Source organism: Barbatula barbatula, assembly GCF_947034865.1.
Source record: "Barbatula barbatula genome assembly, chromosome: 14".
NCBI classification, from domain to species: domain Eukaryota; kingdom Metazoa; phylum Chordata; class Actinopteri; order Cypriniformes; family Nemacheilidae; genus Barbatula; species Barbatula barbatula.
Window position 1 is genome coordinate 4,810,785 of NC_136777.1, and position 14,039 is coordinate 4,824,823.

General features: G+C 39.1%; 2 protein-coding genes across 3 annotated transcripts; both read left to right on the plus strand.

Annotated features, from left to right (window-relative positions):
* Positions 1–185: 185 nt before the first annotated feature.
* On the plus strand, positions 186–3,500 carry wdr89 (WD repeat domain 89). 2 transcript variants are annotated; one of them, XM_079472561.1, is made up of 4 exons: positions 186–439; positions 669–1,028; positions 1,722–2,427; positions 2,509–3,500. In XM_079472561.1, exons 3-4 carry the CDS (start codon positions 1,740–1,742, stop codon positions 3,006–3,008), a joined length of 1,188 nt encoding a protein of 395 aa, XP_079328687.1. In that variant the 5' UTR covers positions 186–439; positions 669–1,028; positions 1,722–1,739; the 3' UTR covers positions 3,009–3,500. The 2 variants fall into 2 exon arrangements, with proteins under 2 accessions (XP_079328687.1, XP_079328688.1); XM_079472562.1 differs by lacking the exon at positions 186–439 and having other exon boundaries at positions 1,016–1,278; positions 2,509–3,386.
* A 2,004-nt stretch (positions 3,501–5,504) lies between these two features.
* On the plus strand, positions 5,505–13,690 carry LOC306903861 (uncharacterized protein). The gene is made up of 3 exons (XM_079473399.1): positions 5,505–5,585; positions 9,633–9,729; positions 10,498–13,690. The coding sequence occupies exon 3, from the start codon at positions 10,558–10,560 to the stop codon at positions 11,842–11,844; it is 1,287 nt and encodes a 428-aa protein (XP_079329525.1). The 5' UTR covers positions 5,505–5,585; positions 9,633–9,729; positions 10,498–10,557; the 3' UTR covers positions 11,845–13,690.
* Positions 13,691–14,039: the final 349 nt, after the last annotated feature.

Sequence of the window (14,039 nt, forward strand, 5' to 3'; positions counted from 1 at the left end):
CATACACACAAAAAGGTTAATCGACAAGAACACTATGTCAAACAGCATTCTCCCAAAAGCAATCATTTTAATGTTCTTTGTTGACAAAAAAGGCATATATGCTGATTAGGTAGGTTTTGACACATGGTAGCTGGTTTGAGCTTGTCTTTAGCTGGTCATGTGCTGGTCCTAAGATACTAGCTCCTGTTCAGAACCAGCTTAAACCAGCTCCGGACCAGTTTTAACCAGCTACAATGCACCAAAACCCACCTAACCAGCATATGCCGGGTCTTTTTCAACAGGGATTTGTTGTATTTCTGTGTATTTCTCAATGAGAGCTGTGCATGCACTTGCGTATTTAGATGTTCTATGTTGAGGATTTTCACAAGGAAATGCACGAGGAACAGGATCTTTGGAAATACGATCATTGAGGTCAACACAGGCTTATTGTACTGCTCAGGTCAGCATAAATACGTTCTGTCTTCATTTGATGACAGTGCTCATTGTTGTCAAGTTTCACTTGTTCGTGTCCTATGGGAGAGACAAAGAAAATGCATTGCATGATAACCTTGTCACACACAATCTGTCTCTTTAATCCATGTCCCAGTTTCTTATTTTCTACCTAGTCTGTCTAGAAACTGGGGTCTGTTTTGCACAAACTAACGGAACAACTTTGTGTTATATGTTAGGTTGAAGAATACAAAAGATGAACACATCTAATATCTAAAGTTGTTGTCAAATAACAGAAATGAAGGACCCCTGCCATGTTTACGTTCTGTGTTGTTTAATAATGAGAAAGACTGCCATCTAACGGTAGGAACACCGCCCCCCATATCCTTTTTTGCACGAATATAATTAAAATATTTATTTTCGTGTCTTGTAATTATTAATGTTTGCAAATTGTTCCATGTTATTACGGTTGTTACGTTTAAAGCCATTTTGACTCGTGTGTGTGATTGTGTTTCTGTGCGGAACTAATAATCAGCGATAGTTTGTTTCCGGGGAGCATTTGAGGTGAAGGGATACCCCGATGTCTGTCACTCGCACATGTGAGTGTTACTTTTATAGGCTTTTTTTTCATTACTAAAATATTCCATTGCGAGAAAGCATATACTAACATATAGATGTATGTTTCAGCAATGACGTTCATATGATAAGAACTGCAGGCGGATCATTTCCTCGATTAAGCTACTGTTTATATTGTTGTGCTGAGGAACATTTCTTATTTACACCCAAGTGGAAATTAAAGTGAAATCTGAAGCACGATTGGCTTTGGTTCTCACTGTGCGTGCAATAATTGTAAGATTTAACACACTAAAAAAGAATTATCGGTCATTTTCCGTATACTCTATTTCTCCATATTTCCGTACTCTTTTTCCATATAATGTACATTGGTTGTTGTAAAAAAACCATACAATCAGCCCATGTGAATCGTTTACATTATTTTCTGTCTTTTGGGCCAAAGTATAGCTTTGTGTCAGGGCTACTCTGAAATGTAAGATATTTTGCATAATTTTGGTATATGGACGTTGTAAAAACGTACAGTTTAGAATTGGTGAACGTGATTTGGTTTTGTGTGAAACAACCCAAAAGGTTGTTGTGGGCTTAAACCCTACAAAAGTGCCATGGACTCTTTGCGGGTGTATATTTATTTAATAGTGACCTATCCCCAGAAGAATTAACACTTAGTGTGATTTTGGATTACATCTTTTGTGATTTGACTAATTAATTTTTTATTTAAGGTTCCCATGTGATCAAGTATGGACACTTTTGAGGAAACATTTAAGGCTTTGTCAATTGCCAGGAGACTGCAACCAAGTGAGCCCACATATCTTTTAGACCTCTCTCTGTCATCCAGCGGTGGTTCTGCTGCAGGATCAGATGTTCTAGCTGTGTGCTGCTCTAATAACTCTGTGCACCTGCACAACAGAGAGACACTGCGCCTGCTGGGTGAGTTTCAAGGTCACACAAAACCTGTGTGCGGGGTTCGTTTCTCTCACCTCTCCCCTCACCTGATGTTCACCGGCTCTGCTGATGGGACACTGCAGTGCTGGGACGTAAGAAGACCCTGTTCAGACTCCATCCAGGTGTTCCGTAGCGATTCGACACATTCTTACTGCTCGTTTGACGTGAGCTGCAATGATCGTGTGCTGTGCGCGGGCACAGAGCAAGTGGGAGAGGACAGTTTTTTAGTATTCTGGGATGCTCGTATGGTTCAGGAGGGGGATGAGATGGGCTCAAAGCATGGCGGTCTGCTGGGCGTGTACTCTGAGTCACATAGTGATGACATCACTGCTGTACAGTTCCACCCACAGCGAGCAGACCGATTGGCCTCTGGAGCAACAGATGGACTTGTTAACATTTTTGATCTGAGTTTGGGAGGCGAGGACGATGCTCTCTTTACCACATGTAACTCTAATTCCTCCGCCAGCTCCCTTTGCTGGACAGGTAAGTCTTTTTTGTAGTGTAAACATATGCTTTTCTAAATAAAATGTGAAATATTTGTGAATTTATTTCATTTATTGACAGGCAAAGATCTTGACCAGCTGCTTTGTCTGACCCACGATGAAGGGATACACCTGTGGGATGTGGCTCACCCAGACAGCGATGACACTTTGACCATTTTGAGTTTCACTGACGCACGAACACTTGTCCAGCTCCCTGATGGAGACTCACTTGAGTACTTTGTGGGTGGAACATGGCTACCAGATGACGGACGGATTCTTGTAGTCGGAGGGTCTAATTGTGGTGAGCTTCACCTGGTTGACTGTAGCGTTGGTGGTCTGAGGTTAATCAAATCCCTGAAAGGGGGTCATTCGGCCACAGTGAGATGCTTCCAGTGGGACGTGAATGGTCAATCTCTGTTGACGGGCGGGGAGGATGGCCAGCTATTGCAGTGGAAGGTGGGAGCAGAGGAGATTAATGTGGGAAAAAAAGATACTCTGAAAAGTATTTCTTCCATCCAGCTAAAAACTAAAGCCCACAGAAAACATGCTCCAAGGAAAGACTATTCCTCCAAGTTATTATGATAAAAAGGCTTTAATTCCAGAAAAACTGAAAAATTTTAAAATGCAAAATTTTAAGATTTTATGTTGTATAATTTGAAACATTTTGTCTATTTGAAAGCAATTGTGTAGCTTTTGCTGATTTTGGTGGTGCTTGCTATTATTATCTTTGTCATGGAGTGACATCAAAGCCTTGTGTATTTTAAGTGATTTAGATTAAAGCAGTATACATTTTGTGACAATAACACCAATCATTTACATTTTAAAATAAATAATATACATTGCCACCATTTGTACTTCATTGTCAGATTGATCTTGCTCCGCAAACAGGTGCTTTCATCTGACAAAAAAAGAAGTAATGTGTTCTCCATACTGCACCAATTCTTTAAAACTTGGATTTCCTTATAAAACACATTTTCTAAGTTATTTTACAAATTTGCACCTGCATCATGGGGCAACTATTTCTTATAAAAGGAGGGGATACTACGCCTTGAAAGTATGTACTGTTTCTGTTATGGAAAAGTATATACGATTTAGTGTGCACGCACTGGAGTATACTATTGCACAACGGAAGTGGCCTAGACAACATGATGATTATTATCATTTGCATCAACAATAATACATTTCTGTAGTTGGAAAACAATGAAAACAAACTCGTCTAAAAATGCTTTTGAGTGTTTGTATTAGTAAAACGGTAAATTAATATCTGTACTCCACCTAGCTACATTCGGCCATTGTCAACCCACAATGGCCCTGCGCTCCTACCACCATGCTCCACCTCTTCCATACAAATCATTTGCAACCTTCCATAAGAAAGAAAAATTAACATTTGGGGAAACACGTTTAGTAAAAATTGTCTGAATTCCAATATTTAAACATATAGGCCCGGTTTCACAGAGCTATGAAGCACAGAGGCATCTAAGAAAATGCCTTAGATAAAAACCCATTACTGGCGTGCATCTTGCGACAAGCAATAGTAATTACAAAACATTTTATACGTCAGGGCAATTTATTTTCAGTTAAGACTCAAACTTTCATTTTAGTCTGGGACTATTTTTAAGCCTTGTCTGTAAAACCGGGCAATACTGTATATTAGACTTCAGCAGAAACACAACAGCAGACTTGAATCAACACAACAATATAGAATTATACAGTAATACATAGTAACCAGTTCAAAAAAACAACTATGCACAAAGTTAGTAACTGGTAAATGACTAAAATGACATAAACTACTGTACAGCTATATTTAATATGAGAACACACACATACCTGCTGATGGCTTAGTCTGGTCAGAATCTAGTCCGGTTGCTGTCCCTGAGGTTATTGATGTGTCTTCTCAAGCTACAGGTGCAAACATCAGACATTAGTAAATACAATTTTTAAGCACATTTGAAACTATTCTTTATACCCAAAACTGTAAACAATAAGAAAGGTAAACATAGTAAGGACTGGGGTTTGCCTTCTTCTGTAGTAGCATCTGCCTTGGGTTTCTCCAGTTTTCAGAGTGCATCTGTCATGATTGTTTTGTTTATACATCTGGTATCTTAAACTATAACAGATCGACACACCTACATTAATGCCAGTCTGTTTGTAACTAACTTATATTAACACTACAGCCTAAAAATTCATTCATTTGATATGTTTTAAATGATTCTTGTCTTGATATTCAATCAATTGACATAAACCAAATGTTGTCATTATTGTTTATATTGAATTACATTTCTGGTCATGTTTGTTTTAACTCTACTTCACTATGCTAATATACCTCGTTGCTGAATTGTTCACGTACTACAGTGCTAATATGCAGTGTCATATTGTGCTGGTGATGATGGTAGCATACCTCTATATTTTTCTCATCCTATTTTTCATCAGCATCAACCTAGAAAGAAAGGACCCTTTCAGAGTTTTGCATGCAGGCCAGCAGTAATACAGTTAACGTTATTTCTTTATTTGAGATTGTGGCTAAAAGTTCTAAAATGTGTTTGTTTGTATTCTGTATCCTATAATCACACTGGCGTCCTTCTTTATTCTCGGCTGCAAATAAGTTTTACCTCCGTTATTTATGAACATTAAACTTAAGCGGCTTGCCAATGGCACAGTCATAACTTCAAAAGGTCAAAACACCCCCTTCTCAAAATACGTTCCTGCGGCTGTGGGGTTGAGTAAAGTTTGACAGAATCATGTTTGGGTGAGCTGGCCCTTTAAGGGAAATGAACACTTGTCTTTTTTTATTTATTTTTATTTAGAACATGTAAATAACATTACAGAAAAAACAGGCATGAGTAACATAAACTCCAAAGATGATTAAAGAAAAAAAATTATAATAAAATAAATAAATAAAAAGAGACATTCACAAGACACCAAATACAGATTCATAATATCTTACAATAAACATAGCTTTTGAGTTTTTAACAATTTTAAGAGACTTCATTAACAGAATGAGTTCGTTAGAGAAAACCTTGTGTAAAGGAGGAGATTTTGACAAGGAAATTAACACTTCAGGTTTGGCTTCGTTGCGTCACCGTTTCGAAGTTTGTTTTTGAAGTGCAGCGCGAGTGCTTTGGTCAGTTTGTTGTAGCGGTTCTTCAGGAAGAATATCTGGTAAGAAGAGCCGTTTTAGTTACTTATTTGCAGCTTTTTCTTCAAAGTCAGGTAGAAAATGTTCGATTTGTCTTATAAAATATGCTTTTCCACAATAACAACCGTGGTAAAATCAGCTGTTTACTTGGCATTTGGTTTTACTACGAATCGACTTTTAATGTTGTCAGCCGTCTACAGTACAAGTGCTGGGACCCGTTTCAGAAAGCAAGGTAAGTGCAAACAGAGTATTAACCAAAGAAAACGGGACTCTGGGTTTTCAGTTTCAGAACGCGAGGTATATCAAGCCCGCGACCGCGGGGTAAGTCAAGCCCGTTTCAGAAATCCAGGTATCTTATACTTAGAGTGAGTAACCATAGATACATACTCTGTGAACCTAACCTGGTCTGGAGCAGGTTTTATTCCACTAACCCGAGGTTTGTTACAATCTCCGCCCCCTTTTCGAAGCGCGAGCGGTGAACTTGCCAACGCCGTTAGTTTTTTTCATTCGTTTTCCTTAAATCGCGCACAAGTTCGTAACACAGACATTAAATGTCCGTTTATTCAGGAACCCGTAGATGAGGAAGCTGCATTCATTCGGAGAGAGTTAAATTTACGTCGGTAGAGAATATATGTTGAAGCCCCGTTTGGATGTTTTATCATATCCGGAGGATTTTTTATTTGAGCGATACCGTTTTTCTTTACAGTCCATTACATATATCCACAATCTGCTTCATCTTTACATCACAAACCTCACTCGTCGGGGCCGCGCTCTTACATCTGAGCAGATTATTTTTATGGTCACGTTTCTTTGCTATTGGAAGCTTTCTTTATAACACCGGGGATGCAGAACACGTTAGCAAGGCAACTGTAGGCAGAGCAGTAAGAAAAGTGTGCATCGCTCTCAAGCACTTTTTATACATTTGTGTTAAGTTTCCTGTGAGAGCCATCAAAGAGGAGTTTCATAGGACTGCAGGTGAACGGTGAACGTCTGTCTGAATAAGCTGATCAAATAAATGTGGTCTTGCTTCCAACTCTGGAAGTAAGCGAATAATTTAAATACCCTTTAGGATTTCCCAATGTGTTTGGGTGCACGTGTAGCCGGTCCCACTCTACGTGGTTTTCGAACCGACGTCGGTCCGAATGGGAGACGGCACTTTAACGATGAGCCCTAGAGCGTCTCTGTTGGTCGGGGAGTGAGGCTTACACTGCACAACTCTTCACTAGCTGGCCTCCGTTACACAAAGCTGGAGCAGGGGAAGCATGGACAGTTTTTTGTCTTCTATAGCCACAGTGCTCGGTTCTCATATCCTCATAACTTTCAAGGCCAGTTTATTAAATATATCAAACATTTCCAGGGCTGGTCTGGGACAAAAAAAGGCCCTGGCATTTTTACTCAGACCGGCCCACCACAATGGGTCGGACACAACCAACCAGTACACCATACATATCTACTGTTCCATTCCTCCAAAAACCTAAAGCTGAGAACTAAGTGCCATGGACCAGTGTACGAGTGCAAGTGGACCAGTGTACTCACACTCTCTTGACTGACTCCCTGGTGATAGACCTATACCTACTTGTGGTGTGATTCGCTCAAATTGAGGGTTAGTAAGGGAAGCCAAACAATCCAATAGTGGGATGAGACAGCGGGGTATTACAGAGCTCTGCGCGATTCAATTTCCTATCGCCAACCGATGGGCAGCGTGGCACCAACCAATCCGCTGCACTGACCAATTAAAACATATACAATGTTCATTTGGCGCCACTCATTTACATTTTACCCATAAACCTCTGCTATTATTAACATAAATAGTTGAGGTAAAATGGCTATGCGCAAAACGTACCACAATAATAAAATAAATTACCTGAACATGTAAACTGTCCTATATAATTTCCAGGAGGTTGGCGTGCTCCTCAAGACTACGATATTGGAAGTAATTGAAGTTTCTGCTTTGTACAGGTCTTTCCGTAGCCTCTATAGTATAGAGTCTATACATATGTGCAGTTCTTCAAAGTATCGATGCAAAACACTACTGTTTACTTGTTCACTATTAAAGATAATAATAAAAAAATATTATGCATTTCATCCTGATTTCCTTTGTCTTCTGAGGGAAAAACTGATGTAAATGTAAATGTTGACTTGTGTTAATGTAAACAAATGTAAATGTTTTTAAGGAATGAGGGGTTTCTTTATTGTACATTTGAGTGTACGGTTTGCGCTGTTTAAATAACGTGTGCGCTGACGAGGAGTCGGCTGGCTGGGCGATTGAATCGTGCAGATGACATGTCAGCACGGCGCGAGCTCTGTAATACCCGCTGTCTCGTCCAACTTTTGGATTATCTGGCTTCCCATAGTTCGTGCGAGTTGAAAAATCTGAACTTTGGCGAATATTTGCGCCACGTTTACGAACCAGGAGCTTGCACTAGTAGGGACGTGATTATGACATAGTTCGCGGACGCAGGAATCCGAAACAACAATGAAGGACTGGCGCCTCTGAAGGATTTGATGGACCCAGACATGGCGCCGACGAGTCTACGTCGTTCTTCAGCCTTCCATAGCACATAATGCGCAGCTATCCTCTCAACTAAATCCATGTCCGCCATTTCGCAATTAGACGGGCGCCGCCTGACAGAAGCCCCTCCATGACGCGAATGAAGCGAGTAAAAGCAAAATGTTCAAGCGTCCAACTAGACGCTAATAGCGCGATTTACTGCGTTTGGTGTGAAAACTCTATAAGACAGTACTGACTGCATCTGACACGAGAAACTGGGGGGGTGGAGTCTGTTAAGAGATGATTGGGCCAGCCCAGTGTCAGTATGGAAAATGAACCAATGGGCCGCTGTCCCTGCTTTATGGGCCGGTCATTGGCCGATTAAAAAATTATAATATTATATTATATCGGCCCCCAAGTGCGTCGGCCCACCGGGCATTTGCCCGGTATGCCAGATTACCAGTCCAGCACTGAACATTTCCCAGTCAGGCATCCTACAAGCAAGAGCATTTAAACTCACCGGACTGAATTATGTTTTTATATTTTATTTTCAGCTGCTGCCATGTTCTTTTTATTGCAGAAGGATTGCACCTACATGACAAAAATCTTACGTATATATGTGTTTATATATATATATGTATTATTATTTTTTTAATACCAGGTTAGGTTCACAGAGTATGTATCTAAAACTAACGGCGTTAATATATATACACATATATATAGTGCCCCCAATTCGACTGGCGAGAAATAAACGGAGCGCTTTTTGTCAGGTGGCGTTGCCATGGTGAATCGTGTTATCTTCGCTCAATTGATGATGGCTTTTTAAAGCCGCGATGAACGCGCGTAACCTAGAGTAAACTTACTCAGAGTGGATTGAACTCATTGAAACCAGCTGTTCTGAAACAGAAAACTCAGAGTAGCGATTATCTGAGTAATCAACTCCGAGTTCATATTTTAACTCAGTGTTGCTTGAACCTCCTTATTGAAACGGGTCCCTGGTCTGCTGTTCGAAGGGAAACATTTTAATAATATACACTGTAGTAAATAAGAACAAACAAACTGGGATTATCAAAATTGTTTGTAGCTAACGTTGTTTGTAAAATGTACGTAATATAATGTAACTTTGTACACTGTGCTCGTTGCGATTAGGCAAAATGTGAAATTGAAATGCTCGCTTGTTTCACTCACAGTACAAACACTGTGTATAACAAAAAGGCACGTAGATAAATGAAGATATTTATTCATGTACAATGCTAAAAATCAGCCGGACGGTCAATGGAAAAATGTTAGCAACTTGAGATTTCTGGGGTTCTGTACAACATAAAATATGATAATTTGAAGAATTTAGGAAAGCAAACAGTTCTGGGACACCTTTACTACAATTCTTTGACTAACCTGAGATTGCTAACATTCTTCACAATATCTTACACAACTCATGTAAACAGGTTTGGAAGCACTTGAGGTTATTCATGACAATGTTTTAATTCAAGTCCTGCAGATATAATTGATAAATAAAATGGGAATTATCAGAAACTTTATACATGCTCCATTTGACTCTATCATTGTGTTTATTTGACAGATTGTGATATCTACAGCTGAGATCCTTTGGCGAATTCATTACTTGATTCGTTGTACAATCTTAGTTGTGAGATTACCTACTGAATATCTACTGATAGGTAAGTTTCGTTATGATACATATATGGGTCCATGAGAAAATAAGAAAATCCTTGAGAAATGTATTGTGCATATTTCTCAGTAAGAAACAATGTGTTTATAAATGTGTTTATAATAATCAAAATGGAAATGATTGATGTTTAATATGTAATAATAATTGATTCATTTTTTTGTTTATATTTTACAGTTGAGCTCCAATGTGAGATCCTCTCGTAGATCTGTTGAGTGATCCTGTGGGAAATCAACTGCCAGATCAAGTGCCAAATCTATGCAGATATAAATCAGAGGTAAATTGCTCAAAATGAAGTGGAAACTACCCAAATGACTTCAATTCCGCATGCCAGCTTGCAGCAGCGAGCTGTACGTTCCTGCACCAGAAGAATCCAGAGAGAGCAAGAGAAAGACAAAGATGCAGAGAGAAATAGATGAGGTACATTCTTCATTGGTTACACTGCAAAAAATTGCTGCTTAATTAATCTGTAATCGAAATACTGTACAAGTAATTTCTCCTCACTCTTTTAAATCTTGACATATGATAATTTGCTATGACTTGCAGTTAAAAAAGTTGACATTTTAATTATTTAGATGAGTTTATGTAGAATCCTTTATGTAACATGGCCTTGTAAACTGTCACTACTGTTTAGTGTGTTGACAAAATATTAAATGCTCTCCTACTTTGTAAGTCGCTATGGGTAAAAGCGTCTGACAAATGAATAAATGTAAATATAGTTGTAAATACAGCATATATTGAAATAACTTTTCTTTTACAGTGTCCGGTGGCGGAACCATTTAATGGTCATGTGACACCTGTGGAACCCTTGTTGAGTGACATGACCCCTCAGCATCAACCTTCACATGCTGGGTTTGAACTCTACACATTCGACACAGGAAATGAAATGCCTGGGGTTGAAGACAGAGACCTAAAAGAGATGCATTTGAAGCGTGAAGGAAGAGCACGTAAGAAACCACGGCTGATTAAAGCGGCCAATCTAAATCGAAGTCCATCCCCTGAAGAAGTAACCGTGTCATGGTGCTCGACCAGCACAGTGAAAAAAATACCTCTGATCAGGGCAATAAAACAAGTAATATCAGCCGAGAAAAATGAAGAAACGTCGACACATAAGAAACCAATGCTGATTCAAGGGGCCACTCCGAACCGAAGTCCATCCCCCGGAAAAGAAATCGTGCCACCGTGTCTGACCAGCACAGTGAAAAAACATCCTCGGGTCAGGGCGATTAACGAGGAGAGATCGCGTGAAAAGCACGAAGAAAGAATGACAAGAATGAAACAACGGCTGACAAAGGAGGCCGCTCCACACCAAAGTCCGTCTCCCAAAGTGGAAATCTTGTCACCCTACCCAATCCACTGTGCCCAAGAAAGAAAGTCAATGATATCCCCACCACCTTTTATTAAAATCTATTCGTGGATGGAGCCAACCAGTGTGGAAGTCACTGAGTCTGCAGGTCATACAGAGGTGACTCATACAGTGGTACATGACTATAGCAATCCACCAGCTTCAGTCAGGGAAGATGATGAAGAATCGGAGGATGAAATTGAAGTTGAAATACTGCCCTGGGTAGAGAGGATAAAACAAGGACAAACTAAAAAGATAATTAATTATACTTCACCACCTTCAACACCCAAATCTGTGTGGATGGAAACAGAAAGTGACCCTAAAATCAAAGATGCTGAAGTGGTGGTGGTGGAGGAGAGCAAAACTGAGGTCAAAGAGTGTGTGTCTACTACACCATCTGCATCAGAAGAACATGATTCAAGAGATACACTCAACATTCCCATCACGCAAAGACAAAAGAGCTTCTTGACTCTTCCACCAATCCCCAAAGGGCTTCCATTACCCGATGAGAGGCAGTATTTACAGAGGCCGGATAATACACAAGAGCCAGCAACCAATGCCAATAGGAAACAACAACCTGTTTTAAACATTTTAACGTTAAAAGAATGGAGGGACTCAAGAAAGAAATTGAAGAAGGAACGAAAAGCAAAAAAACAGCAAAAGCAACAACGTGAACTTGATCTTATGGAAAGATACTTCAATGATCCAAGAATGCAGCATCTGCTTGTCAACAGACACAACAGGTTCAACCAACAAAGGTAGATGCTCTGGGAACTCTACCTTCCAGAAGAGACTTCCTTCAGATTCAAGTTCAAACATCAAGATTCATCAAGATGACATCTGCCTGTTAAAAGAAGAGTTTACTCAAAAGAAAATGTAATTCATAATTTGGATTTGGATTAAATTTATTGTCATTGCACACATACAAGTACAGTGTAACGAAATGTATTTTTAGAAGAAAATAAAGCATAACATGGGGAAGGTGAGGAGAAAAACATGTACACAATACACCATAGACAAGACTTGCAACAGGGATAAGTAATCCAGTTCCGGCAAGCAGCCATCCGGTCCAGTGCTATTACAGCACCGTTCACAGACCCGCTTGTCAGGCTGGCGGGTCAAAACGACGGAGGCGATGGACCTGAGACGAGACAGGAGATCAGCAGGAAAAAAAGGGGAGGACAGGAGCAAGAAAAATGCGATCCGTTGAGAGCCAAACGAGAAGGGTTAATTGTAATGTAATTTACATAATTTAGCCTTATGTCATCGTAGGTGTATATTACTTTCCTTCGTCAGCCAGACACAATTTGAATTATTAGAAATATGTCTTGGCTCTTCCTAAATTGGTGATAAATTATTGGCTGAACTTCTCCTTTAACAAGCACAATCAAGGTAAGTACAGCCCATGGGAAAGACATACCCATAAAAACCCTCACACATACATACAAACTCTTCTTATATGCACGAGTGTTTCATAGATGTGTATGTACGCAGATTTTATATGTATGTGCGCGTATTTTTTAGATGTGTATCTCACGGAGTTTGTATGTGTGTGCGAGAGTTTCATAGATGTGTGTGTACGCATAGTTTATATGTATGTGCAAGTGTTGTATAGGTGTGTTTGCACAACATCGAGTTTATATGTATGCGCGAAATAATTTACATGCATGCATTGCTAACATAAGATGTGTTGGTATGGACTTCACATAGCACGCACATGTTTTTCCATTTGTGTTTGTTTGAATATCCAATACTATAGGCCTTTACATGTGCAGTGCATCTGGAGACTATTCACAGCGCTTCACTTTTTCCACATTTTGTCATGTTACAGCCTTATTTCAAAAATTGATTCAATTTATTATTTTCCTCAATTCTACAAACAATACCCCATTATGACAATGTGAAAGAAGTTTGTTTGAAATCTTTGCAAATTTATTAAAATAAAAAAAGCACATGATTGGAGGCTGTAACATGACAAAATGTGGAAAAAGTGAAGTGCTGTGAAAATACTTTCCGGATGTACTGTATATGTGAGCAATGTACATGTGTGTATGCACGTTTTTATATATGTATTCATAAGCGCAGTTTGAGTTAAACCCTAAACGGCGCCTCATACCAAATGGTGGAGTGACACAGACTGTGAAATGGTTCCCATCATAGATTTATAATGTTCCCTTAGTAATACTGGTGAAATATGGCATTGCTCTCAGCCAATCAAATTCGAGAACTAGAATAAATTGTAAATATGGCTCACAATGGTTATCAATACACATTTTTAACTCACAATATTACCTTATTTTATTTTTAGAACTGGATATAACAGATCTGATTTCACATTTGGATACATGTATAACCAGTGATGTGCACAAAGGCTTAGAGGTGCGGAACAGTATTAGTGCTGGTGTTTTTTTTTAAATAAAAGAGTTAGATCAGATATTTTCTGCATTGTAAAAGCCATAAATTCCGTATTGAGACTAATTAAATTTAGCCTTTTAGTTCAACCCTCCAGTATAGTCCCATTTCTCATGAGGCCCCTTGGGATTATTTTCACACCCCTGAATTAGAGGAATATTTGAAAAAATTTAAATAATAAAAATGATGTATACTGTAAATTATTTGAATGTGTCTTATGACAGTGTCCAAATGTTTTGCCTCTTTTTCAATATAAAAGTTTAAAAAACGACAGTATTTATCAAATTTCAGTTTGGAATAAAACATTGCGATCCTCAACAAGGATTCGAAAACTTGACGTGGCTCTCGAGGTAAAACGTTTGCTCACCCCGCTATAGACAATTCTGTAAAAGACATGATTGAACTTCTACCAAAGTAAATTGGAATCAAATTAAATTATGTGCTTTATTGGGATTCAAATAATCATGACAAATGATGAGACACCATACAGCTAGCTAATCTTCTACTTTGCTAGTAGTTTTATAAGCCGGTATCTCAGAAGACAA